Consider the following 26,267-nt stretch of genomic DNA (forward strand, 5'->3'; position numbering starts at 1 on the left):
TCCAATATTATACAAAAAAAAAAAACTCAACACACTAATCATCATTAATAATTATAACATCCCAATAATCACCAAAAAAAATTATAACATCCCGATAATTAAATTAGATTAGTATAGTGGTTAGTTCATTAGTTTACTTAAATAAGTGTCAGAAATTTTCATTTTATGCATCTAGCAATTTATTAGTCAACGATAAATTTTAAATAAAATTCAATACTTTGACGGATTAATTTTTAATAAATTGGGTTGAAAAATACTTGAAAAATAAAAAAAAATATAATCCCAATTTCCTATATCTTAAATTAACTGATGAGAGAGGAATTGTGAACCAGGCTCCTTTGGGCCTGGGCTTAAGAATTTGGACTGAAAAACGTCAGAAAAAAGAGAGAATTTGGATTTTAGATTTTAGTATAGAAAATATGTATCATATTTTTTCTTTTGGTAAAAAAATTATATTCGGATGTGTTGTATCTTATGTGTAAAAATTTAGATGTCTATTTCTAATAACGTATGAAAAATTGAGAGAACGTATGATCTATAATAACATGAAAAATGGAATATCTCTATAGAAGATATTTATATCTAGATTTGTCCTCAATATCCCTAATTCTTCTTACGATATGTGAGAATTTATTAGGTGTCATTAAATTTTTAAAAAAATATTTTTTTTTTATTTCTAGTGTATTTAAAAAAAAGTTAGTAGTAAAAGTAAGAATATTAAAAAATAAAAAAATTATTTTTTAAAAACTATAATTTATTTGGAAAATATTTGTTATTTTTTTATTCACTTAATTATGCTACATCCGGAAAGTTGACTTTATTTTTTATTCACTTGTACAAAAATTAAGAATAAATTAATTCAAAAAATTTAAAATTTTAATTTTTTTATTTCTTGTATATTTTTCGTATTTTTAATTTTTTTATTTTTATATGATATATTTAAATATAAAATTATTTTTATTTTTTAAAAAAATTAAAAAATATTTTTTTATAAAGATTTACCAAAACAAACTCTAAGTGCTGTTTGACTTTTTTACGAATGAAAGTTCTCTAATCTCTATAGATGATATTTTATATCAAGATTTATTTTCTCAAATTTATTATCTATGTCACTAATGCTTCTTATAATCTATAAGTGTCGTTTGACTTTTTTAATAAATGAAAGTTCTTTCTTCTATAAAAAATTATTGAAATTGGCCAAAGTGTTTAGATGTCGACAAAATTTTATTAAGAAAATGGAATAAATCCTTTTCTTCTTCAGAAATTTTTATTTAGGCAATGGAATAAATATTTTTCTTCTTCCATATTATTCGTCCATCTTTTATTTTTGTCTCTCTTATTTTTTCAAATTTAATAGATAATATTATTCTATATAGTAGGAACTTTTTTACTCCACTATAGTCTGTAGTACCTTGTAATAAATTTATAGGTTTTAAAAAAATATTAAATAAATTTACGAGAATACTTTGTAGAAATTATTTTTCTTATGGATGTAAAGATAGTGTATTGGCCGAATATTGGCCAAGAAGAGGTATTACCGGAGTATGGAACCCACGGTCAACACGCGGGGGGCGTGGTGCCTCTGCAGGTGGTGACGTGGCGGCACTCTCTCAACACGTCGAGGGCGTGCTGACTGCGACGTGGCGACACTCCTCCACCACGCCAGGGATGTGCTGACTCACCACGCAGGGGGCGTGGTGCCTGGAGAACTGTGAAGCGCAGCAAAGATTTCTTCGAGTTTCAATGCTGCTGCTGTACCAAGTGGGGGGCATACTGCAGGCTTCCTGCATGCAGGGGACAGCCCTCTCCTCCAGAAATCAGCGAGCTTTCTCCTTTTTCTATATATATGCATGAGTCTTCATTATATTGTAAGGGAAACAGCATCAATAGTAGTTAGTAGCATACTGAAGCAAGGAAATTAGAAAGAAGGGAAGAAGTGTGGGTTGTTTGGGTGTGTATAGATTTAGGGGGAGAAGAGTGTAGTGAGTAGTAGTTAGTGGTAGTGAGTTAAAAGATTATACCAGTGAAAAAAATTTTTAGGTTTAGGAATTTAAAAAAAATTGTACGTAATTATATGGCGCCCGAAGAACATATTATCAACTATTTGGATCATCATATTTATGTAAGTTGGTAAATTTTAATTTTTGTTCTGTATTTAAAATTTATTTTTTATGTATTTATATTTTTTAATGTATATGTATTTTGTAATGAGAATATTATTTTGTGTATTTTATAAAGATTTTAGTAATATAATAACAATTTTTATGAAATAAACGTTAATAATAATAATATGTAATTAGATTTGCCATAGACGTGGATTCCGATGGTGGAGAACTACTTATGCGCCACCGAATTCTACCACGTCTCTAGAATTGGAGTCATAAGAGGATTTCACCCCATGTTAGCTGCTCTGTTTGAAAGGTGGAGGCCTGAGACCCACACATTTGTATTGCCGATCGGTGAGGTTACGGTGATATTAGAGGATGTCGCTCATATATTCGGCCTACACATTGATGGAGAGCCTGTCAGTGGATGGACAGATAGTAGTAGCGACTTCGTTCAAAGTCAGGGCATAGCGATATTCGGTCGTGAGCCATCAGTCAGTCATAATGCGAAGTCCTATATAAAGCTGGGTTGGGTTCGACGTATTAGAGACACAGAGCTGTTGGACACTGAGGAGTCCATCAGGTGATACGTCAGATGTCAGATCTTCTGTTTGTTAGGATCGACTCTATTCACGGACAAGTCGACCGCATATGCCCATGCGAAATATCTACCATTGCTTCGCGATTTCGAGCGGATCCATACTTATAGTTGGGGGTCAGCATGTCTGGCACATTTTTACAGAGCACTATGCCATGCATTACGATATGATACAAAGGAGATGGATGGCCCACTAAATCTGTTGTTTGTTTGGGCATGGGAGCGAATGCCGTGTCTTGCTCCCGTACCGAGACAAACGATTCCACCGGCCGAGATACCAGTTGCCAGGAGGTAATAAGTCTTATTTTAGTTATGTGTTATATTCATGATGCATGTTTGACATATGATGAGTTATTTAAATTTTTTCAATTAACAATGTTTCAGGCATGATATAGACTACATGCAGGAGGTAAATAGTTATGGTTCTTCTGATTCGTTTTTTCAACCATTATTGTTAGGGTTCTAATATACCAATAATACTGTGGCAGTTTGAGTGGCGGCCGTATGATGGGTTGATCGTCCCCGACAACTTACATCCCCATCTTGAGGTGTGTGATATCGTTGCTTCATTGTTGTTGTTCAAGTGTGTCGAGTGGCACCCTGCAGACCGAGTGATGCGTCAGTTTGGATATGTACAACCTCCTCCAGGGGTACCAAGGGATATTCCAGTTGTCCAGCATTGCATCGTCCTACGCGAAGTGCAGCTTCATGACTGGACAGTTTTGCATGGGCCATGGATAGTGGAGTGGGCCAACAGGCGACACAGCCGACTGCAGGGCCTGCACCCCCTTCCGACCTGGGATTTTTTACCGATGGCTGAGTACCGGGATTGGTACATGTGCTCTTACAGATATCTGTTGAGATTGACGGGGTACGTTCCTCATCATCCACAGCCACCTGCCCCACAGCCACCTGCCCCACAGCCACCTCAGCATGCAGTGTTTGAGTCGTTTCCTTATTATATAACATAGCCACCGGTTTACAGTCATGGTAGCCATCACACTCAGGGCGGCCACCACTCTCAGCAGTCTCAACATAGCCACCACTCTCAGCAGTCCCAGCACAGCCACCACTCTCAGCATCATGATCCCATACTTACCATTCCTTCCGGTCATGATTGGTTTGACTTCTCCAGCGACAGACACGGAGATCAGCAACTACAGCATTGGATCGACGCTGGTTTGGGTGGCTGGTCAGATTTTAGTGGTATTCCTTCACCATCAGTGCCGGCTGATCCACGTAGGGCATCAGTGGATGTGGGACATGGTTTGCGGGGTCGTACTTCCGACCACACATCAGAGAGTGCGTCATGTGATAGTGGTTTTATCCAGCATCAGCAGGCATATGCAGTTGTTGACACGTTCAATCCCGGTCCATCCGCTCCAGCTGAGGCAGGCGGGTCGGTCGCTCCGATAGAGGCAGGCGGGTCGGCCGCTCCGACAGATGCAGGTGGGTCAGCCGCTCCTACAAAGGCAGGCAGTTCGGGAGCTTCGGGGGTGGATGACTCGGTTCGAGGTCACCCATATGACCTACGGACGGAGCGAAATCCACCTGATAGGTATACTCCATCGTGGTTAGAAACAGGCATTATGCGTAAGGGACTGTACTGGTTCGTTGGAAAGAAGTGAGCTTCGGTTTAGGTTTTTTTTTATCTTATTTTCAGAATTAACTTAATGTAAATCGTGTTTAATGTTTGTTTTGTTAACTTATGTAAATCGTGTTTAATGTTTGTTTTATTAACTTATGCAATCAGTTATGACAATATTAAGCGACCATTTTAATATCAATGGATAGATTTCAATTGAAAAATACAAACACGTCTAATTTCAAAAGTATCGACTAAAAAAATGCAAATTAAAAAATACAAACATAACAAAATTAAACTACGAACCAGCACCACTCGGTCCAGTACGCTGAGGACACCTACTCCGACTATGACCCTGAGCACCACAGAGACGGCATATCTGAGGACCACGTATGTCGCGTGAGTCCATTTCATTCAAGTATCGGGTCAGTTTGGGCCTGCCTTTAGACGTTCGCCTCAGCCTTGGATTAGCAACCAATGTGGGTCCCTCATAAGCAGGCCATGTATCGGGATCACCTAATGGTGTGAACTCAAACCTATATACTTCACGAACCTCTGTCATCTTATACACATCATGCACATACAACTGCCAATCGAGACGTTGGTTAGCACAGCAAGCAATAACATGGCGACATGGTATTCGTTCAACCTGAAAGTGCCCATAGTCACACGTCCGTCGCGCAAGATCAAGAACTAACACATTTCCAGTAGTTATTTCGCGCACCTCAAACACCTCATTTCATCTATCAAAGCGGTGCACAACTATATTCCCAGCCTGTTGCATACTTACTTCTATCCACTGTTGCACAAATACGGAGTACGTATATCCAGCACGCTTGCGTTCGTGAGTCTGAGCACTCTTCCGCATAAAAAGTTCATTTAACCTATAATATGTTGCTCGGACCAGCGCCAACACAGGTATATTACGGGCACCCTTCAACACTGAGTTAATGCACTCGACAAGGTTCGTTGTCATATGGCCCCATCGATGTCCCTCGTTGAATGCCAATACCCAATGTCTGCGTCCAATGGCATCGCACCACCTGGCATATGCCTCGCCTCGCTCTTCCAACCTCTTATAGTTGATATTGTACTCCTCCACCATTCTTGAATACCCTATGTTGACAACAAGCTTTTGCAAGTGGGGGACTTTGAATGCCCTTAAGAAGTTACTGCCGATGTGTCTTATACAAAACATCCACCATGCTCTTGGAGGTTGCCAGTCGCCACCGGAACGATTTACTGCTGCCCGTATTGACTCATGTCGGTCTGAGATCATACCCACGCCATCTTTTCTAACAACATACATTCGCAGATTTCTGAGAAAGAAGTGCCACACATCAGCTGTCTCCCCTTCTACCAAGGCAAAGGCGATAGGCACAATGTTCTGGTTCCCATCTTGTGCAACATCGACTAGAAGTGTACCTTTGTATTTTTTGTATAGGTGTGTGCCGTCAACCTGAACCAGGGGCTTGCAATGCCTAAATGCCCTAATGCATGGATTGAAACTCCAAAATACACGATGAAGTATTTTTACACCTTGCGCCTCCTCATTTCCGTTGTACAGTGGTCATGTTTCTATTTGGACAACTGAACGAGGCATCTTCTGCACCATGATCGAGAGCCACCATGGCAAGGCTTGGTAAGAATCCTCCCAACCACTGAAAACGTTGGCTATGGACTTCTGCTTTGCCAACCAAGCCTTTCGGTAACTGATGGTATAGTTGAACCTTGACTGGACTTCCGCAATTATAGATTTCACCTTGATGGACGGGTCCGTCTCGACCAATGGCCTTATAGCATCAGCAACTGTATCTGAGTCCAACTTGGAATGATCTTGTGAAATCGTTCCAATCGTGCACGTGTGCCTACCGTTGTATCTTCGTATCTCCCAACAACATTTTTTCTGTATCAAGCTAGCTCGGATAAGCCAGTCACATCCACGCCTGTACATCTTGCATTTTGCATAGAACGTCTGTGGCTCAGACTCATACACCTCATAGTCAACTCCTTTAGCAATAGTAAAACTTCTAATTGCTGCGACGACCGACTTTCTAGAACTGTATTCCATTCCAATCCGGAACTCCCCGTCCTCAGCATCGGTAATGCCTATGTCAACAAAATTAAAAAATAGTAAAAAAATTTAAAGTTAAAATTTAAAATACATATCTTTACTAATATTTTAAGAATATTAAGCTATTTTAATTTTCAGCGGTTCGGTTAGACCGGTTTACCGAGTTTGAACAGTTTTCATCGGTTTATTTTTGGTTTGACCGATTCATACCGGTTCGTTTCCTTATTCGATTTAATTAACCTCCCGGACCGGTTTAACGTTTGGTTCACCAGTTTTCCGATCGAACAGGCCGGTCCGGTCCGGTTATGACAACACTGTTTATTGCTCAATCGAACGTATAAACTAACAAAAACTTATTATTTAGTCACCACGTACCTATGTTTGTATATTCTGGAAACTCGGGGGCATGCATGGCCTCGAGATTCAACTCACGCATAAAAGGTGGAACGTCCATCGGTTGACTGCTCGACGGACGAACCACTACATTCTCTGCTGCTGCCTCAACTCCCGCATCACCATCCTCATCTTCGTCACCGGCCTCATAAGTGGCTTCGAAGTCCTCTTCACTGTCACTATTCATTCCTTCGTACACTGCACCTCTATCATCATGTATATCTGTATCATTCTGAACTGCCACTGCCTCTACAGTTTCAAACTCAACGTACACCTCAATCTGTGGGTGTCGCATTTGAGTCTGCCGGTGAATTTGAAACATGTTCTGCATACTCGCTTCATCAGTGATCGGCATGACATCAAACTGTATTAGACCACCAAAAACTACAATCGGATTTTGGTATAGAATTCTGCTCACTCTCATTAACGTACTGTTCTCCATGCTTTTACAGAGGCCATTCTGCAGCTCCATTAACGTCATCGTGCATGGAACCACAAATGAAAATAAATTTTGGGACACAAACCTCACTCCCTCATCAGTATTATGTATTATCTCACCGTTGCTATACACCACCAAGTTTGTGGTGCCCTCCATTGCACTAACAATAGCCTCAAAGAACACTCAAATCTTCTTCAGCATGCAAATGCTATCGAGCTCTGCCTTATATAGAGAGGTGCACTTAACACGCCCTCCACGTGCTGCCTGCCTCAACCAATCACGCTTTGACACGTGTCAGAACGCCCCCGTGCTCATTCAGCACGCCCCCCACGTGCTGCATACGTGGACCAATGCATGTTCGCCACGTCAGCACGCCCCCTCCCCACGTGCTTCCCCACCTGAGCCAACCAGGTTTTGCCACGTCAGCACGCCCCCTGCGTGCTTCTCCGTCTGAGCCATCCAGGTATCGCCACGTCAGCACGCCCCCTGCATGCTGACTAAGCACGCCCCCTGCGTGCTGGCTTGTTGGCGCAACCTCATCCAGCCACGTCGCTTCCACGCCCCCACGTGGTTCAGGCAACACGCCCCCTGCGTGTTGCACTACCATCTGACACGTTCACATACTTGCAATACACACAGTATACCCATTTTCAGCCAATACACCAAAATTTTTTCCATATCTAAATTAATGAGCCAATACTTTGCGATAGATTTATAGATCCTTGAAGAAAAATATAGCAAATTACTAAAAACTGCAATGGTGGACATATATGTGTCTTAGCTAACGGAATGGTATGAAAGATTGATGATAGAAAAAGTATTGCAATTTTGCAAAAATCTAGTTGTTTTAATATTTTGTTAAGGATTTATTTGGTATTCTTTGAAAAATTTATGTTTATCACAAAATGTTTTAAAAAATTAATTGTTATTTCATTTTTTAGAAAAACATATAAGTAGTAATTATAATTAAATTTTGCTTTTTTTTATTTAATCCAAAAGTGACGATGAACAAAAATGTAGCGATGCTTTTTTTTCTTTCTCTGATGCCAAATCGGTATGGGACCGTATTTGTGGGAACCATGTATATGTACATCAATTATGTTAGATGTTGTTCATATTCTGATCCAATAAATAAGAGTCAGGTCTAATAAGAATAAAAGGTCCAATCTTAGAAGGTGGCCTCTATCCATACTCGACCTCTTTAAAGAGGTCGGACACCAACAGATGCCTTTGGGTATCTTTTCGTTACGTCAAGAAGAAAGATCTCAACAGACTCCCAAGATAAAAGGAATAGTTATCTATCAACAAAGAGGGAACTACTCTAACAAAAGTGGTTATCAATTCTATTATAAGTACACTGGCATTCCTAAGTATAATTTACGTTTTAATCTACTGAAAATCTACTTAAATTCCTTGCTAACTTAAGCATTGGAGTCTTTTGCAGGTACTATCCCCCACCTCTTCACAAGGAATTTGGACAGGCGACACCTCGGCACTAAAGACGTCGGACGCTGCCTTATCAAAAAACATGGACCTCACGTTCAGACTCAAATCAACGTTTCAGATAACTCTTAGAACAGGTGTATATTAGTAATTGATTTAAATGATTGATTTTATATAAATAAAACTTTTGTATATACATGTACACATACACACTAAATGCCACTAAAATCTCACTTGATCAAGAAATTAAAACAAAGCTCGCGCATATTGATGTGGACGTCACATATATACAACCCTATTATTGATTTATGTGTTATGATGATATAATTCTTTGTGTTGGTATTATAGACTTAAGAGTAAATAGTCATTTTTTATTATGAAAAATTTAGATATTGACAAAATTAACCATAAAAAATTAAAATTAAAAATATACTCATGTAAGATAAATTTTTTTGACAAAAATGATCAATTATTAAATTTTTATTCTTAATTCTATAAATACCCTTTTCTGTTTCATCTTCTTTAATTTCTAAACTCATTCTCTAATCCTAATAATTTAACCATCTCTACTTCCTCTTCTGTCTCTTACCTTTCACCTTTTCCCGCCACAACAACCCCCTTCCACCACCACCATCCCCTCTACCTCCCTCACCCACCCTTCTCCTTCGACCATCACGAACTCCGTCGCCACCACCTAGTTCTCGCTTTCCAAATCATCATTCTCCATCATCACACTACTTCTTCCCTATTCACAATAACACTAACACTACCACCAACAACAACAATAACAATTTATTTGCTCTTGCATCCTCATGAGGATTCGCAAAAGGCATGCGCTTTTATCGTTTTCATGCTCTCCATCCACTCCTCCGTCAGATCCTGACACCAACAACCGCTCATCAAGATTGGTGCAAATCAGTGCTGCTGCCACCACCGCAAATCTCCACCACCAACAACGTGGCTCCTCCGTTGTTTTCAACTTGAATTATAGTGCTCAGCCGTCTGATCAACCGCTCGCACCCATCAACAGCTAGGATGATTCCTTCGGTGAGAGTGGGACACACAGACAGCACATTAAGTAAGACCCTTTGGTTAGTTAAAACTAATTTATTTGTTTTTTTCTTTTATTATTTATTTATTTATTTATTTATTTTTTGAGAATTTTATCATGTTGGTGATGGTCCAAGATAAAGAGAGAGTGAAGAGATGGAAGGGATGGTGGTGGTGAAAAGGAATTGTTGCAGTGAAGAGGGGTGGAGGATAAGAGGTAGAGAAAAAAGAAAGGGCGGTCAAATTGTTAGAGTTAAGATTGGGTTTGGAGATGAAGGAAAATGAAAGCTAAGGGGTATTTATAGAATTATAAATAAAAATTTAATAATTAGCCATTTTTGTCGAAAGAAACTTATCTTGTATGGATATAACTTTAATTTCAATTTTTTATGGTTAGTTTTGTCAACATCTGAATCTTTCATGGTTAAAAATGACTATTTACTCATAGTCTTAGTGATCAACTTTCAAATATCAAACAACGTCTTAAATATAGAGGCTTGATTTACACTTAATTAATGACCTTAATGAATATAAAAAGAGTTAAATCATAAAGTGGTCCCTGAACTTGCAATCGGAACTCAAAGTCGTCCCTAAACTTGCATTGGCCCTAATATTGCCCCTGAATTTAACAAAGGTGACTCACGATCGTTCTTGAAGCATTTTACAGGGAATATTCTTTAATGGCGTGATGATGTGTACAGAGAGGTGCCACATTGGATAGGTAATGGCTATCTGGTGTGGCTGTTATCGTTATTTAACTCAATTTAGTCTCTGAAGTGGTTTATAACTCTAATTTCCAATTTAATCCCCAATTTATTATTAGAAACCACTCTTTTTCTTCTTCTCTATTCTCCTTCTTCTTCTCTGCCATTGTTGAGCGTGGTTTGAATGGGTCATGATGGGTGGAGGCAGCAACCATGTTAGTAGCTCCAGTAATCGAAGATTAGAGCAACTTTCAAATATCAAACAACGTCTTAAATATAGAGGCTTGATTTACACTTAATTAATGACCTTAATGAATATAAAAAGAGTTAAATCATAAAGTGGTCCCTGAACTTGCAATCGGAACTCAAAGTCGTCCCTAGACTTGCATTGGCCCTAATATTGTCCCTAAATTTAACAAAGGTGACTCACGATCGTTCTTGAAGCATTTTACAGGGAATATTCTTTAATGGCATGATGATGTGTACGGAGAGGTGCCACATTGGATAGGTAATGGCTATCTGGTGTGGCTGTTATCGTTATTTAACTCAATTTAGTCTCTGAAGTGGTTTATAACTCTAATTCCCAATTTAATCCCCAATTTATTATTAGAAACCACTCTTTTTCTTCTTCTCTGTTCTCCTTCTTCTTCTCTGCCATTGTTGAGCGTGGTTTGAATGGGTCATGATGGGTGGAGGCAGCAACCATGTTAGTAGCTCCAGTAATCGAAGATTCGAGAGAAGCTATGGGAGGAGAACCACTATATGTAGCCACGAATGACTTTCAGATAGGTGTGGTAGCCGACCCGTTCTCAAATGGTTAGGAACAGAGGCGAATCAAGAGAGACCATTTTATAGTTGTCCATTGTATATCTTACTTTGCCCGTTGTATAAGTATAATGCTCCCATAGATAGGTACAAAGTCAAGCTCCACCTATTGGTCATAATGCCCAAACTGCACGACCTCGATCAGGGGAGGATTTAGCCTATATGTTAGAAACTTGATGTGCAACTCAATTGTTTACTTCATAGTTTACCTGTATAGAGCATCAAATCAAATTCAGGATACAACATAAAAAATCCATGACATGATGATCAGATGCTCTGCTAATGACTATATGCTATATAGCATCCCCTGTTTCTTTTGCTTTTGGCCTCAATTGGGAAAAAAGGTGAAAGCAGGAGATACCTTTGCAGTTTTACTTCCACTGAGTGACAAAGAATAAATGTAATCAAGCTGCTCTTGACACTCATGTAAGTTGCAAGGAAGAGATGGCCGATAGTTCATTTGAAGATTAATGTTCAAGTGAGGAGCACCACTAGATGACAAGAAAAAAGGACACTTAAATTACTTCTATATATATTAGAAAAACTTGAAATAAATAGATATCGACTATATTGAAACAAAAGCTCCACAAGTGAAGGATCTTCATCTTTTGGAAAGACTTGACCCTTGCCAAAGTTGGAACGGTTTGAGAGGAAAGATTTGACCTTTTACAGAGCTTCAATGACACACGATGAAATAAATTCTGATAGTCATCCAAGTAATGTGAATAAAGGTTAGCATATGACAATTTTTTAACCAACTTCATTGTATTGAGGGAATATGAAGTAGGTCCTTCTAAGAGTCTTCAGATTTTGTGAATGGTCCATCAAAAGAAGAAGAAATTGTCAGAAACAAAACAATAGAATCTGAACCTTCAATCCTTAATTTTAAACCTTCCAAAACATGCACAATCCCCTTTTTGCCACTAATATGTTCATCAAGAACAACGAAAAATTGAATTTCTTTTAAATTGGCACTTGAATTCATTTTTGGTGGTTGCTTCTCACTAGGACAGCCTTTCATTAGTACCTGATTTTGGCCACTAACTTGCAAACTAAGAGGTAATTTGCTATCCAAAGACACTGTTAATGAAAACGAAGCTGGCTTGCTTGCAGAAATTCTTGACACTCTTACTTGGTCTGGATGAGAAGCGAAACGTTATCTACTATATTCTACATTACCCATAGAGTATTTTACTTTTGTTGTTGTAGTATCTAAATCCAGCTCTCTCTAGTAAGACTTATTCGAGTATGTAGCATGAGAATTGTCAAATTCTAACTTGATATCACCAAGAAATTGGTACATCTTCACAAAAAAGAAAAAAGAAAAAAAACTAACAGTTAGAGATAACTCCCAAGTATGTAAAATAACTTTTCTCGGATCGTCCATTACTGGAGCTACTAACATGGTTGCTACCTCCACCCATCATGACCCACTCAAACCATGCTTAACACGGTAGAGAAGAAGAAGGAGAGCAGAGAAGAAGAAAGAGTAGATTGGGGATTAGAATTATAAACCACTCCAGGCACTAAATTGAGTTAAATAACCATAGCAGCCACATCAGATAGCCATTACCTATCCAACGTGGTGCTTCTCTGTACACGTCATCATGCCGTTAAGGAATATTCTCTGAAAAATACTTCAGGGACGACCGTGAGTCACCTTTGTTAAATTTAGGGACAATATTGGGGCCAATGCAAGTTTAGGAATGACTTTGAGTTTGGATTGCAAGTTCATGGACAACTTTGAGATTTAACTCACATAAAAATAACCATGGACACATACAAGAATTAGGAGGAGCATGGTTTAAGTTAGGGCTGCACAAGGATCTGATTAGATCAGATATAACCTATAATTCTATTCGATCCACACTGCATTCATCGGATCAGATATGATATCTGTATTTTTTCACGTAAGATCCAATATGATTTGATCCTGTATCGGGTATATCCGCATAATTTTTAAAAAACCTATTTTAAGGCCTTATTTGGCTGTTTTTACAAAAAAAATCCAGAAAATTCATTTTTTCACCCGTTTAAGCCTATTTACTCCTAAAATACTATCAATAAAAATTCTTTTGAATAATAAAAAAATTAATAATAACACAAGATCTAAGTTTAATTATTCTAAGTTGAAGTACAACATAAAAAATTAAAAACAAGATATCATAAACTATGCTATTTATATGAGACGTGCGGATATTAGTGTCAAATCCGCAATCCGAGTCTACCATAGTGCGGATCATATCTGATCCGATCCGATAACTCTGCTGATCGGATAATATCCACAAAATTCGAATCAGATGCGAATAGTTACTGCGGATATACAGATATTATCCAATACATGTGCAGCCCTAATTAAAGTATTTTTTTTCTTTTCATATTCTAGTGGATGTTATCATGTTAGATTATAGATATGATTTGTTATTCTCTATCCTGCAAGTATATCTATGACTATATAACAGCGTGCACTACAAAAAAAAAGTAGCATTTATAACAAAAAAAATTATTACAAAAATTATGAATTTTGTTACAAATAATTTTGTAACAAAATTAAAGTTGTTGCAGTATATCCCGTTACAAAAAATTTTTTGTAACAAAACAAAATTATTACAAATTAATGTAATATTTTGTAATAATTTTTTTAATACAAAAATTAAAATTTGTAACAATATAATTTTTCTTGTCATAAAATTGTTAAAAAATATGACTTATTTTTGTAACATTTTTTGTTATTTTAATTACAAAATAGAACATTCATTTTACTAAATTTTTACAATACAAATTATACACATAATTTGTCAAATTTTATTTTTTAATTAATTAATACACTAATTAATTTACAAGTCAATAGTTATATAATATATAATAACATAAAAAATTCAAATATCTTTTATATATATATATATTTTGCATCTTACATCTTATTTAAAGATTGTGTTAAAGCAAATAGTCAAGCTACTAATCCAAGTGTTTTTGCAACCAAGTCTAACCAAGTTGGTCCAACCTCAATGAAAACCACTTTCATCACATTAGCGTGTATCACACGCATGTTTCAACAATGCAACTTCTTCGTCTTCTTCATCTTCTCCTTCTCCTTTTCCGTTTCCTCCTCGTTCTTCTTTTAAATTCGCGCACGTAGGTTCTTCTTCTTCTTCTTCTTCTTCTTCTTCTTCTTCTTTTATTATCTTTCTCTTTCGTTATCATAATCACCAACAACACCAATATTTTGCTAACATCTTTATTGATTCTGGTTCTTTGTGATGACATCATTAACTAATCACATCATTAACTAATTTCGGAACTGAAAATATTATTAAAACGAAACCGTTGTATAATACCAAATAAAACAAAAATGGTGTTCATAAACAATTGGATTGCCTTCCATTTCATTCAATTCAAAATTGAATAATTCAATCCTCGTCCATTTGATTCGATTCAAAAGAAAAATCTAAATTGCTCTCATTCAACTGTTCGAATTTGAATCATTTATTGTTTTGAACAATATGATCTGTTTCTGCCTGATCTATTTTAAATTCCTGCTTCTGATTTATTAGTAATTCAATTCAAATTTGAATAAATAGCTAAAAAATTACTTAAAGAATAAAAAGAAGACGCAACAGGAGGAGGAAGAGAAAACGAAGAAAGGGGAGGAAAAGGGGAAAGAAACGCGTGATTTGAAAAATTGTTATAATTTTGTTAGACTTGGTTAAATATTTTACTTGGATATAGAGATTTATTCTAAAGCAAAATAGCATTAAATTTAGGTCTACAATTCAACTAAATGCAATAATTCAACTAAACATAATTTTCTTATATCAATATGTCAAAAACAGGAAGGATATGAACAACAAAAAAGGCTCCTCTTCATACTTTTCTCAAAATCATGTCTTTCTTTCTATGAACTCAATATCCAAAAATAAGAAAAAACATCCTTCAATATAATGCATTTTTTCTTTATTGTGCTTGAAAATCACGATAAGAATTAAAACAACAAACATACATTAATTACAACAAACAAAATAACAAAAAGAAAATAGAATAGATAAAGAATATAATTTACCGTTCAAATTTTAAACTTAGGCTTTCTAAATTTGGTTGCCTATTGTGAAGTGCTCCATTGTGATTGCATTGAACAATTGGTCCCCAACTATTATTCTTGCCTAACATAATAACCATTGCATACACTATAACAAGGAAACATAAGCACACACATTCATAGCATAGTAGAAGACAATATATAAAACATCACACTATAATATACATCATGATATAAAAGTAGCTCAGTTATACAAGTACAGAACTATGATACAATATTCCTCAGTTAATGACTCATATAATATTTACATATATGTACATAAGATGTCTCGGGGCTTAGCCTATCTAACGATCCCCTAAATTGGCACCTAGACTAGCCTAACTCTATGACATGTCTATCCCCTCTGAGCATACTAGCAAAAGTGAGGGAAATACTCTAATGTATGTATTGGAGTTAGACTAGACGTTCCAAAAACTCTCTTCATCTTAGGTCCAAAGTCCCTCACAGAAAACCATTGGGTAGGTGGTGATGCCCGTCCGCTATTGCCTCATATGGATTGGATTGAAGGAATAAAGAAAAAGCATGTAAAAATGGAGAACTCATGAAGAAATGAAGGAATCGCAAAGTTGTCAATCCTGACCTCTTCCCACTTAATTGATCATAACTTGACCTACAGAGGTTTAAATGAAGCGTTTCCAATTGCGTTGGAAAGTTAACATTCAGGGCTTTAAAATGATATAAAATTTGCCATAGTTGCTTGGCGTTTAGAGATGCGTACGTGTGCATCTATGCAGATGCATGGGAAGCTGCACGTGCCTCACTAAAGGCAACTCGTGGCCAGCGATTTCTGAAGCATTTTGGGCCCAATCCAACCCATTTCTGATGCTATTGAACCCAAGGATTGGAGGGGGATGAAACAAGGAGTCATAATGTAGTTTTGCATCATGTTTAAGGTTGAATTCTAAAGAGAGAAGCTCTCTTTTCTCTCTAGAATTTAGGGTAGTTTAAGTCAAATTCTCTTGGATCCAACCTTTGATTCTTGTTTTGATTTAGTTTTTTCTTTTTAATTTCTTGTTATTACATCTTTGATCTTCTAGTTTTACTTGTTAATTTCTTATTTGCTCTCTTTTATGTTGATGAACCATTGTTGGATCTTGATTTCTTCTAATGCAATTTTATGTTTCCATGTCTTCTTTTATGTTTATCTTCATTGCTATTGTTGACTTCTTGCTCATGATGGTTATGGGTTTTGTTAATTCTTGTATTTCATGATGTTTACTTATATTGCACTCTATGTGTTTGATGAAATGTTTTCTCTAGTTTTTGAGTAGTTTTCTTTACTCTTGGCCTAGGCTAAGGGAATTGAGTGACCTTGAGTCACTGGGTCTCAATGAATTGGTGATTTGAGAACTCTTGGTGATCAATTTGATACCCATTGATACTAACCCACTACTAATTTAATTGGTAGATAGGTTGGGACTTATGGGTTGATGTGATCAAGCCTATTTGATGTACCTCAAGCTTAGCAGTATATATTATACGTACTTAAAGTCTTGAAGGTAGATTTAATAGGTTGGCCTCTCATAATTGTCAATATATGGTTTTTTGACAAGGATGATGATCTCAATTTCCCAAGCCTTAGCCAAGAGTTCTTTCCCATTTCTTTTATTTAGTCAATTGTGATTTACTTTTTTTGCCAAAATATAAAATCAAACCCCTTGTTTTTCATAACCAATAATTGATCACTTCATTGCAATTTCTTATGAGACGACCCGGAGTTCAAATACTTCGGTTAATTCTTATTTGGGGTTTGTTATTTATGACAACCAAATTTTTTATTGGGAGGATTATTTGTTGATTTAGAACTATACTTGCAACGAGAATTCATTCATTTGAGAAAATTCTAGACCATCAAAGAATTCTTTCTATCAATACACGACACTCTGCTCTTTATTTAACTCAAGAAAAGATGTTGTTAATGCTACAAATATTGTTGATGGAACTGACTTATGGCATAAGAGATTATGTCATATGAGTGATAAAGACATGACTATGTTATCCAAGAGGAATCTTTTATCTGATCGCAAGGTTGCTTTGCAAAAGTACAATTATTTCTTTGCTGTGAAACAAAACAGAGTTTCTTTCAAGATCCATATACCTTCAAAGAAGCTGGAGATATTTGACTTGGTGCATTCTGATGTATGTGGGCCGATGAAGACAAGAATACTTGAAGAGTCTATCTATTTTATAAGCTTTATTGATGATCATTTTAGAAAATTATGGGTTTACACTTTGAAGACCAAAGATCAAGTTTTGAATGTGTTCAGGAAATTTCAAGCTTTTGTTGAAAGAGAAACTGTGAAGAAGTTAAAATACATTCGTATTGACAATAGTGGTGAGTACCCAGGTCCATTTGATGCTTATTGTAAAGAGCATGGTATAAGACATCAGAAGACTCCTCAGTTAAATTGCTTCGCTGAAAGGATGAACAGAACATTGGTTGAAAGAGTTAGGTACTTATTGTCACAGTCTGAATTGGAAAAATCCTTTTGGAGTGAAGTTTTGAGCACTATTGTTCATGTCTTGAACTAGACACCATGTGTTCCCTTGCAATTTGAAGTGCTAGAGAAGGTGTGGTCAAGTAAAGATATTTCTTATGATCATTTAACAGTCTTTGGATATAAAGCCTTTGTTTATATTTCCAAAGATGAGAGATCCAAACTTGATGCAAAGACTAGGCATTGTATTTTTGTTAGCTATGGCATGGATGAGTTTGGTTACAGGTTTTATGATCCTGTTAGCAAGAAGGTAGTTTAGAGTAAAGATGTTGTCTTTGTTGAAGACCAAACATTGAAGGATATCGATAATGTGGATAAGCCAATGGTTCAGTCTAGTGATGATTTTTCTGACTTGGATATTACTTCCTCTATGCCTATGGGAGAAGATGGTAGAGTTGAAGTTCAAAATAATGAGCATAATACAGGTGCAGGTGAAGATGAAACAGTTGATCTGATACTTGATGAAGTTGGTGATGATGATCAAGATGAACAACCAGTTTTGAAAATTTCTGCAAATACACTTACAAGGTCTACAAGAGAAAGAAAAACTTTGTAAAGGTATTCTTCACATGAGTTTGTTTTGTTAACTGATGGGGGAGAACCTGAATGTTATGGAGAGGCTGTTGAAGAAGGAAGTAAAGTTCAATGACCTGAAGTTATGCAAGAAGAAATGAAGTCCTTGCTTGAGAATGATACCTTTGAGTTGGTGAAGCTACCTAAAGGTATGAGAGTTTTGAAGAATAAATGGGTATTCAGAATCAACAATGAAAAACACAATTCTAAGCCTTGGTATAAAGCTAGATTGGTTGTTAGAGGTTTTAGCCAGAGAAAAGATTTTGAATATGAGGAGATTTTTTCTCCTATTTTGAGCATGTCATCCATTCGTGCTGTGCTTGGATTATCATCTTCTCTTGGTCTGGAGATTGAGCAAATAGATGTGAAAAATAGCTTTTCTACACGATGATTTGGACAAGAAGATCTACATGGAGCAACCAGAGGGCTTTGTTGTTAAAGGAAAAGAAGGCCTTGTGTGCAAACTTAATAAGAGTCTTTATGAGTTGAAGCAAGTTCCAAAACAATGTTACAAGAAGTTTGAATCCGTTATGGGTAAGCATAGTTACTATAAGACAACTTCAGATCATTGTGTATTTGTGCAAAAGTTTTCTAATGATGATTTTATCATTCTTTTGCTTTATGTGAATGATATTTTGATTGTGGGTAAGAATACTTTGAGGATTATTAATGAGTTGAAGAAACACTTGAGTAAGTTCTTTACCATGAAGGACTTAGGTCCTGCCAAACAGATTTTGGGCATGACTATTACTCGTTATAGAGGTTTCAAGAAGTTTTATTTGTCACAAGAGACGTACATAAAGAAAGTACTTTAAAGGTTTGGCATGAATGATGCTAAATGTGTCGCTAGTTCTTTTGCTCTTTATTTTAAGTTGAGTACCAACCAGTGTCCAACCATTGATGAGGAGAAATAAGCAATGGATGAAATTTCTTATGCCTCAGCTATTGGAAGCTTGATGTATGCTATGGTGTGTACTAGACCAAACTAACATTGCTCATGCGGTTAGTATTGTGAGTCGTTTTCTCTCTAATCCAAGTAAAAAATATTGGAATGTTGTTAATTAAATTATGAGATATCTCAAAGGTACAACTAACTTGAGTTTGAGTTTTGATGGTGAGAAACCTTTGCTAGTTGGCTTTATTAATGCAGATATGGCAGGAGATATTGATTCTCGAAAGTCTACTTCAAGTTATTTGGTCAAGTTTGGAGGGCTGGGGGAGCTATTTCATGGCAGTCAAGGTTACAGAAGTGTGTTACACTTTCTACCACAGAGGCAGAGTTTATTGCAGCAACTGAAGAATGTAAATAATTATTGTGGATGAAGAAGTTTCTTATAGCACTTGGCTTCAAGCAAAACCGTTATGTGTTGTTATATGATAGTCAAAGTGCTATTCATCTTGCCAAGAATTCTACTTTTCATGCAAGATATAAACATATTGATGTTAGGTATCATTGGATACGAGATATGTTAGATTCCAAGTTGTCACTACAAGAAAACACGCTCCGTTCCATGCCTCATTTCAAAGGGAACCTCAAAGTGCCACGCTTTTAAAGCATGGCGAAAAACTGAAAAAAGCGTGGCAATAGCTTTTCGCCACACTTTTTGAGCTACCGCCACACTTTTTTCAGCCTATTGCCATGCTTTTTTTGCCACACTTTTTTACAAACTGCCACTTGTAAAGCGTGGCTATAGGTAGAGATATGGTCACCCTGTTAAAGCGTGGCGATAGGGCAGATCTGGCTATGCTTTTACAAGCGTGGCAGTAGATGACATATGGCCACGCTTTTAAAGCGTGGCAAAAGGGGAGATATGGCCACGTTTTTAAAGCGTGGCAACTAGAGCAGGTATGGCCACGCTTTTAAAACATGGCAAAAGGGGAAGTATGGCCACGCTTGTAAAGCGTGACAAAAGTGTGGTAATAGAGGAGGTATGGCCACGCTTGAAAAGCGTAGAACAAGAGGAGATCTGGCCACGCTTTAAAAGCATGGCGAAAAAGCTTAGATACGGCCACGCTTTCTAAGCGTGGCAGTAGACAGAGATATGGCCATATGGCCACGTTTTTAAAGCATGGCAAAAAAGATGGTCAGTAACCTAATTCCTTTTTAATCTTCATAAATAAAATCTTTCATGAATTCATAGATAATTTTATAATTTAGTCAATGACCAATAATCAAGTAATCCAACTTTCATAAAATTGTCACCAAAATAAGTGTGTGATCACATAACAATATACACTAACAAAATACCAAAAGTGAAAGTCATAACTACTCATGAATTCCTAATACATGAATTAGAATTTCTAATCAAAGTCTTCTTGTACTTCATGCCAAGATATAAAAACTTCATGTATCATTGCAAGCTAAATTGTTTTGACCTATACCCTGCAAAATAAAAAAACACAAATGAACAACTACAAATGAAAAATGGATGATGCAGTAAACTTCAGCCCACTAATTTTTCTAACAATCAGATTTGACATCAAACTTAATTTTTGTAACATAAAAAGCATTCTAACAATCAGATTTAATTTTGCTACAAATATCCACTAATCTGCACAAGGATTCTCAAAATCTCCTTTAAATTTGATATCCAACTTATTAACAAACAACTTATTGTTCAATAAATAAATCTGATTTATAGGATCAATGAAAACGTGATACAACATTCATGTTCCCTCAGCCAATGTTTGATATTCTATTGTTGAGCCAAGCCTAAACCTAACAAACTAAAACTGAAACATATATTACTTATTTTTAACAAAATAAAGATGTGAATGTGGCATAAGGTCTCTGTCAGCAATTTAATTTTGATCATGCGCCTACACAATATGATGATATCAGCTAGTACCATTAATATCTCTCTAACATTTCACAACACACTATGAAATTTGAATCGTGCATTCAGAATTTTCAGATAGAAGAAACTAATAAGTGAAACAATCAAATTGCAAATAACTCTAAAAATTCAACATTAGAGAGACTCACAAGTGAAAAAGAAGATGCAAAACGAACAACAATGGCAACTAGTTTGAACCTTCCAAGTTCTAACAAACTTAACTCTTTCCATCAGTCATAGTTATTCAAAATTATATTAGAACCTTCCAAGTTCGAATTCAGCAACAACAAACAAAATTGAAGTACTTGGTTATATTCCAACATTTTTATTAATAAAAATATTATAATTTTACCTACATTATCTTTGTGTGGAATGTGAGTTGATTCGGAGGAGCGAGGAGTATTTCTTACTCTGCTACTTGAGGTATCCAAAGGAGAATCTTAGGCAGCTTGAACTAAGGCTGCTACCTCTTCATCGCTCATTCCAGGGTTGAGTTAGTGCACCAATACCTTTAATAAACCACATACAACATCCATCTTCTTCTCTAATGATGAGACCTTAGTGTTATATTCAACTTTTATGTGGCGAATCTCCTCATCTTTTTTAAGAGAGCTTCTTGTAATCGAAGTCCCATAATGATGAAGTCGACCTGGTTGGTCCTTTCCTAACACTCTTACAAATGCATCCTCTTTATTTTCTCCTGCTTCTAAGCGGTTCTGAAGTTCAGTCTATCAAAAAGCAACAACCAATAAGGTTCAAAGTCGCATTAACTCAATTTAGATAGAAATCACATCAGAATTCATAATGTACATATCCAAAATACAAATACAAACAACTCACAATTGTGGCTTATGTTTTAGCATCAATTTTTTTTTCTTTTTTACTTGTGCGAGTTGCTATGAAAACTTCAGCCCTTGATGGTTCTTCACTATTCTCTTTAGAGCCACGCTAGAGTACATAGAGAAAAGTTTACTACTAACTAGGCAACTACACCATGAATACATATAAAAGAGAAATCACAAAGAATAAGTTATATTACCAGCTGCTTACGCACTATTCCAAAATCTGTGGATCCCATTCGGTGAGGACATGTTTGTTTTAACCTATTTTTAGTATTCTTAGCAGAGATATCCTACATATAAATAATCAATGAAGAATCAAATTTCTTCAAAACACCTAAGTTTAGGAACATGAAGAATCAATGATAGTATGCTTGATGGTATAGGAAGAAATAAAAGGGCAATATTACCTTGATGGCCGGAAGACTCCAATACCGAATTAGTTTGTGAAATTAAACCTCGGGAATATCTAATGGTCGGTTCTTTATTATTTCTTTCTTTGTGTTGTACTTCACGAAATGCTCTTTTTTATTTCTCTCTTATATTTTCTCCATGCACCACAAAATCCCCGCATTACCCACGGCTTTGAACTTATGGGAAGAATGAACTTTTGCTATGCAACACAACACATTAGAATATCAACGGTTAGAATAAATAATGTGACAAATAAATTAACAAAAAATTATCTATAATGCCATATTTACATACATTGGCATACTCCCACATGTCCTCTTTGAGTTTATTAGGCACACTATGCCAACTAGTATTAGGGGTGGAAACAGGCCAGGCCAGGCCAAGCTTTGCTCTTAACAGGCCTGACCTGTTATATAGTTGATTGGCCTGAGCCTGGCCTGCAGCCTGTTATAGGTTCTTTATAAAGTACTAGGCTTGGCCTGAAGCCTGTTAAAAGGTTTGATAAATTTTTTTTACAAAAATAAAAATATTATTTAAAAACATTATTTTTTAATAAAAATAGTTATATGTAATATGTCATATATTTAATATTTATAAAAAATTTTAAACTTTTAACATATTTAATATTTAATTATATTTTAACAGGCCCAGGCAGACCTGACAGGCCTATAAGGCTAATTAGTAAACCTGGGCCTGGCCTATTAATGTATTAAGGCTTTTAAAAGAGTTTGGGCCTGTACCTATTTTATAACAGGCCAAGCCAAGTCAGGCCAAACACAGGCCAGGCTGCAGGCCCCTGGCAAGCCGCTTGGCCTTTTTCCACCCCTAATTAGTATATAACAAAGTCACAAAACGAGGGTTTCTAACTGTTGTGCCCAATAGTTGGTTGAGGTCAAATACAACCTCATTGGTTGGACCTATAGGCTGCCCTTGAAAAAATTCCACCTCACGTTGATCATTAAAATCTGTGGCATGAAGATTTTTGCACGTAGTTTTTCCACGGGTTTTCTTCTTTATTGTGCCTAAGTCCGAATAAAATAATATAATTCAATTGAGAAGTAATATAAGCTCTAATTAGACAATAAACTAAACAAGAAAAGTACCTTCATTACTAGTTTGTCCTCCACTACCCGCATCATTTGCATTATCATCAAGCTCATTTTCTTCATCTTCCTCATCTTCTTCATCTTCCAAATTTATCCCATGTACCTTAAAATACATGTCAAGACTCATTCCTTTTTTATTTGAAGTTGCACTCATCTCGCTTGTATCTTCTCCGTCATCATCAGAATTTATGTCATTTTGATCCATTGCATCAAGTTCAGCACCTTTGTGGCTTTGTCATTCCAGAAAAAAACCACGTACGTCCACAGCATCGCAAGCAATGCGTGTTCAGCATTATCATTTAACCAAGAAGGAACATGCGATCAAAGAGAACGAATCAGGAGAAAATGAAAATGGAAAGGGAAAGCCCTAAAAGTAAAAACAACAAAAAAATCGAGAAAATAAAAAGAGGAAAATCGATCATACCTTGGGAATTGGAGGGCTTGGAGGAGAAGAAGAGGGAGGAGCTTGCCGTCGTCCATGTTTGCTGGAGCTTGAAGGTGAACAGAGAGATCCACAATGATTCAAAGAAGAACAAGAAAGAGAAGAAGAGTATGAAGATTAACAAGATGAAGAAGAAGTGGTTTCCATCAGTGACGAAGAGTGACGAAGGCGAAGGTGAAGGGCGAAGGGCGAAGGGTGAAGGGAGGAGCGCATGGCTCCCTTGCATATATTATGGGGGAATCAGACTCAAGGTCATCACTTACCCTAAATAAATCTCTTGGAATTGTTTTCATAACATAGTGCTTGTCCCTAACATATGGGTCTTTCACATAAAAGCATTGGTTTACTTGAGATGCTAGCATAAATGGTTCTTCTTGGTAGCATTTTTTATTGAAATACACATATGAAAGACCAAAGTTGTCTTTTGCAACTGTATACCACTCACACTTAAACAAGACTACCTTAAATTGGCCATAATAATCTAACTCAAACATATCAACTATTCTACCATAGTAGGCTACTTTTGCTTCAATTGGGTTCTTATATTTCACACTAGCAAAACTAGGAGTCAATGCCTCTAATGTGACACCACTATTTTGAGTTTTACGTCTCACATCACGGTGCCTTGTATGGAACCTATACCCATTGATAATATAACCTGAAAATCTTTTTGCAACTTGATTTGGACCCCTAACCAACCCTTTTGCCCAACGAGGCACATCCTTTTTCATGGCACAAATTTTAAACCATTCTGAAAATTGTTGAGTGCGGGCCTTGGCTTTCTCCCACTTTGTTCTTCATGGATTGTTATCATTAACTGCCTCCTCATGCTCTCTGAAGAGATTAAATATTCATAGTCTTAGTTGTTAGTAAGGTTAAATATGATGATTGAGATCTAACAAATGATAGTGGATCGAACAAAATACCTCATGTAAACTTCGATCTTATCACAATTGTTTAGGATGTATGCATGACCTTGTATTTCTGATTTTTCATCTAAAATAAATAAATCTCCTATTCTTCCACCAAGAGGACATCCTTTGCTTGGAAACAAACTAGGAGTTCGCACCTCATCTGAAACACACTCATCGTTGTTCCGAGGGATTCTATTAAATCTTGTCTGAACATCTTCATGCAAATATCTTGTGCAAAAATTGATACACTCATTCGCTAAATATCCTTCGGTAATGGATCCTTCTGGACGACTTCTATTACGAACATACGATTTTAGTGTGCACATATACTGTTCAACGGGGTACATCCAACGATATTGAACTGGACCACCTAACGTCACCTTATTTGCCAAATGAATAGGCAAGTGCACCATTATGTCAAAAAGGCTAGGAGCGAAAATCCTCTCCAATTGGCATAATGTCTCAGCAATCTCTGCTTCTAAGTTAACTACCTCATCTAGGCTAATTACTTTCTGACATATTCGGTGAAAAAATGAACATAATCGAACTAGAGCGATGGCAACATGGTCAGGAAGTATGCTCTTGATTGGTACTTGCAACAAGTAATGCAACATGAAATGAGCATCATGGGCCTTGTAACCAGAAATCTTCTTTTCTGTTTCATGCACACATCAAGCAATATTGGAAGCGCTATCGTTTGGTAATTTTGTCACTTTCAACACACTACAAAAGATTATTTTCTCTACTGGAGTCGTTGAAAAGCATGCTTTTGCTAACTTAGTTTTTTTTTCATCCTTCGTATCTTTTGGTTGAAGGTTTTTCCTGATACCCATGTCTTTAAGGTCAAAACGAGCAGCTGCATGATCTTTCGTCTTTCCGAGAATATCTAAAAGAGTTCCAATTATACTATAACCTATATTCTTCTCTATGTGCATGACATCAAGGTTGTGTCTAAACATGTTGGACTTCCAATATGGTAAATCAAAAAAGATTGACCATTTTTTCCAATTTGATATGCCATTCTTTGATCTCTTTTGCTTCTTTCCAAAAGAATTATCTACCTCTTGCAATATATCAAATACAGTTGAACCTTCTAACAACTGCGGTGGAGACTTGAGTTCAGTTTTTCCATTGAAAGATCTTTTGTTATGCCTCCATGGATGATTCATGGGTAAAAACCTTCAGTGATCCATATAAACAGTCTTGTGACTATGTTTTAGATAGATAGAAGAAGTCAATTTTTCCTTTGTACTCCACCCAGATAACATAGCATACGCAGGAAAGTCATTAATTGTCCACAAAAGGCATGCTCTCATGTTGAATGTTTTGTTT

General features: G+C 36.4%; 2 protein-coding genes across 2 annotated transcripts; both read right to left on the reverse strand.

Annotated features, from left to right (window-relative positions):
- Nucleotides 1-4,586: 4,586 nt before the first annotated feature.
- Nucleotides 4,587-7,236, reverse strand: LOC107470704 (uncharacterized). Its single transcript, XM_016090114.1, has 4 exons — nt 6,738-7,236; nt 5,880-6,397; nt 5,079-5,747; nt 4,587-4,937 (listed from the first exon to the last, which is right to left on the reverse strand). Exons 1-4 carry the CDS (start codon nt 7,234-7,236, stop codon nt 4,587-4,589), a joined length of 2,037 nt encoding a protein of 678 aa, XP_015945600.1.
- A 16,931-nt stretch (nt 7,237-24,167) lies between these two features.
- On the reverse strand, nt 24,168-26,104 carry LOC107470705 (uncharacterized). The gene is made up of 3 exons (XM_016090115.1): nt 25,765-26,104; nt 25,091-25,590; nt 24,168-24,743 (listed from the first exon to the last, which is right to left on the reverse strand). Exons 1-3 carry the CDS (start codon nt 26,102-26,104, stop codon nt 24,168-24,170), a joined length of 1,416 nt encoding a protein of 471 aa, XP_015945601.1.
- Between the last annotated feature and the right edge of the window lie 163 nt (nt 26,105-26,267).

Source organism: Arachis duranensis, chromosome 10 (assembly GCF_000817695.3).
Source record: "Arachis duranensis cultivar V14167 chromosome 10, aradu.V14167.gnm2.J7QH, whole genome shotgun sequence".
In the NCBI taxonomy this organism is placed as follows: domain Eukaryota; kingdom Viridiplantae; phylum Streptophyta; class Magnoliopsida; order Fabales; family Fabaceae; genus Arachis; species Arachis duranensis.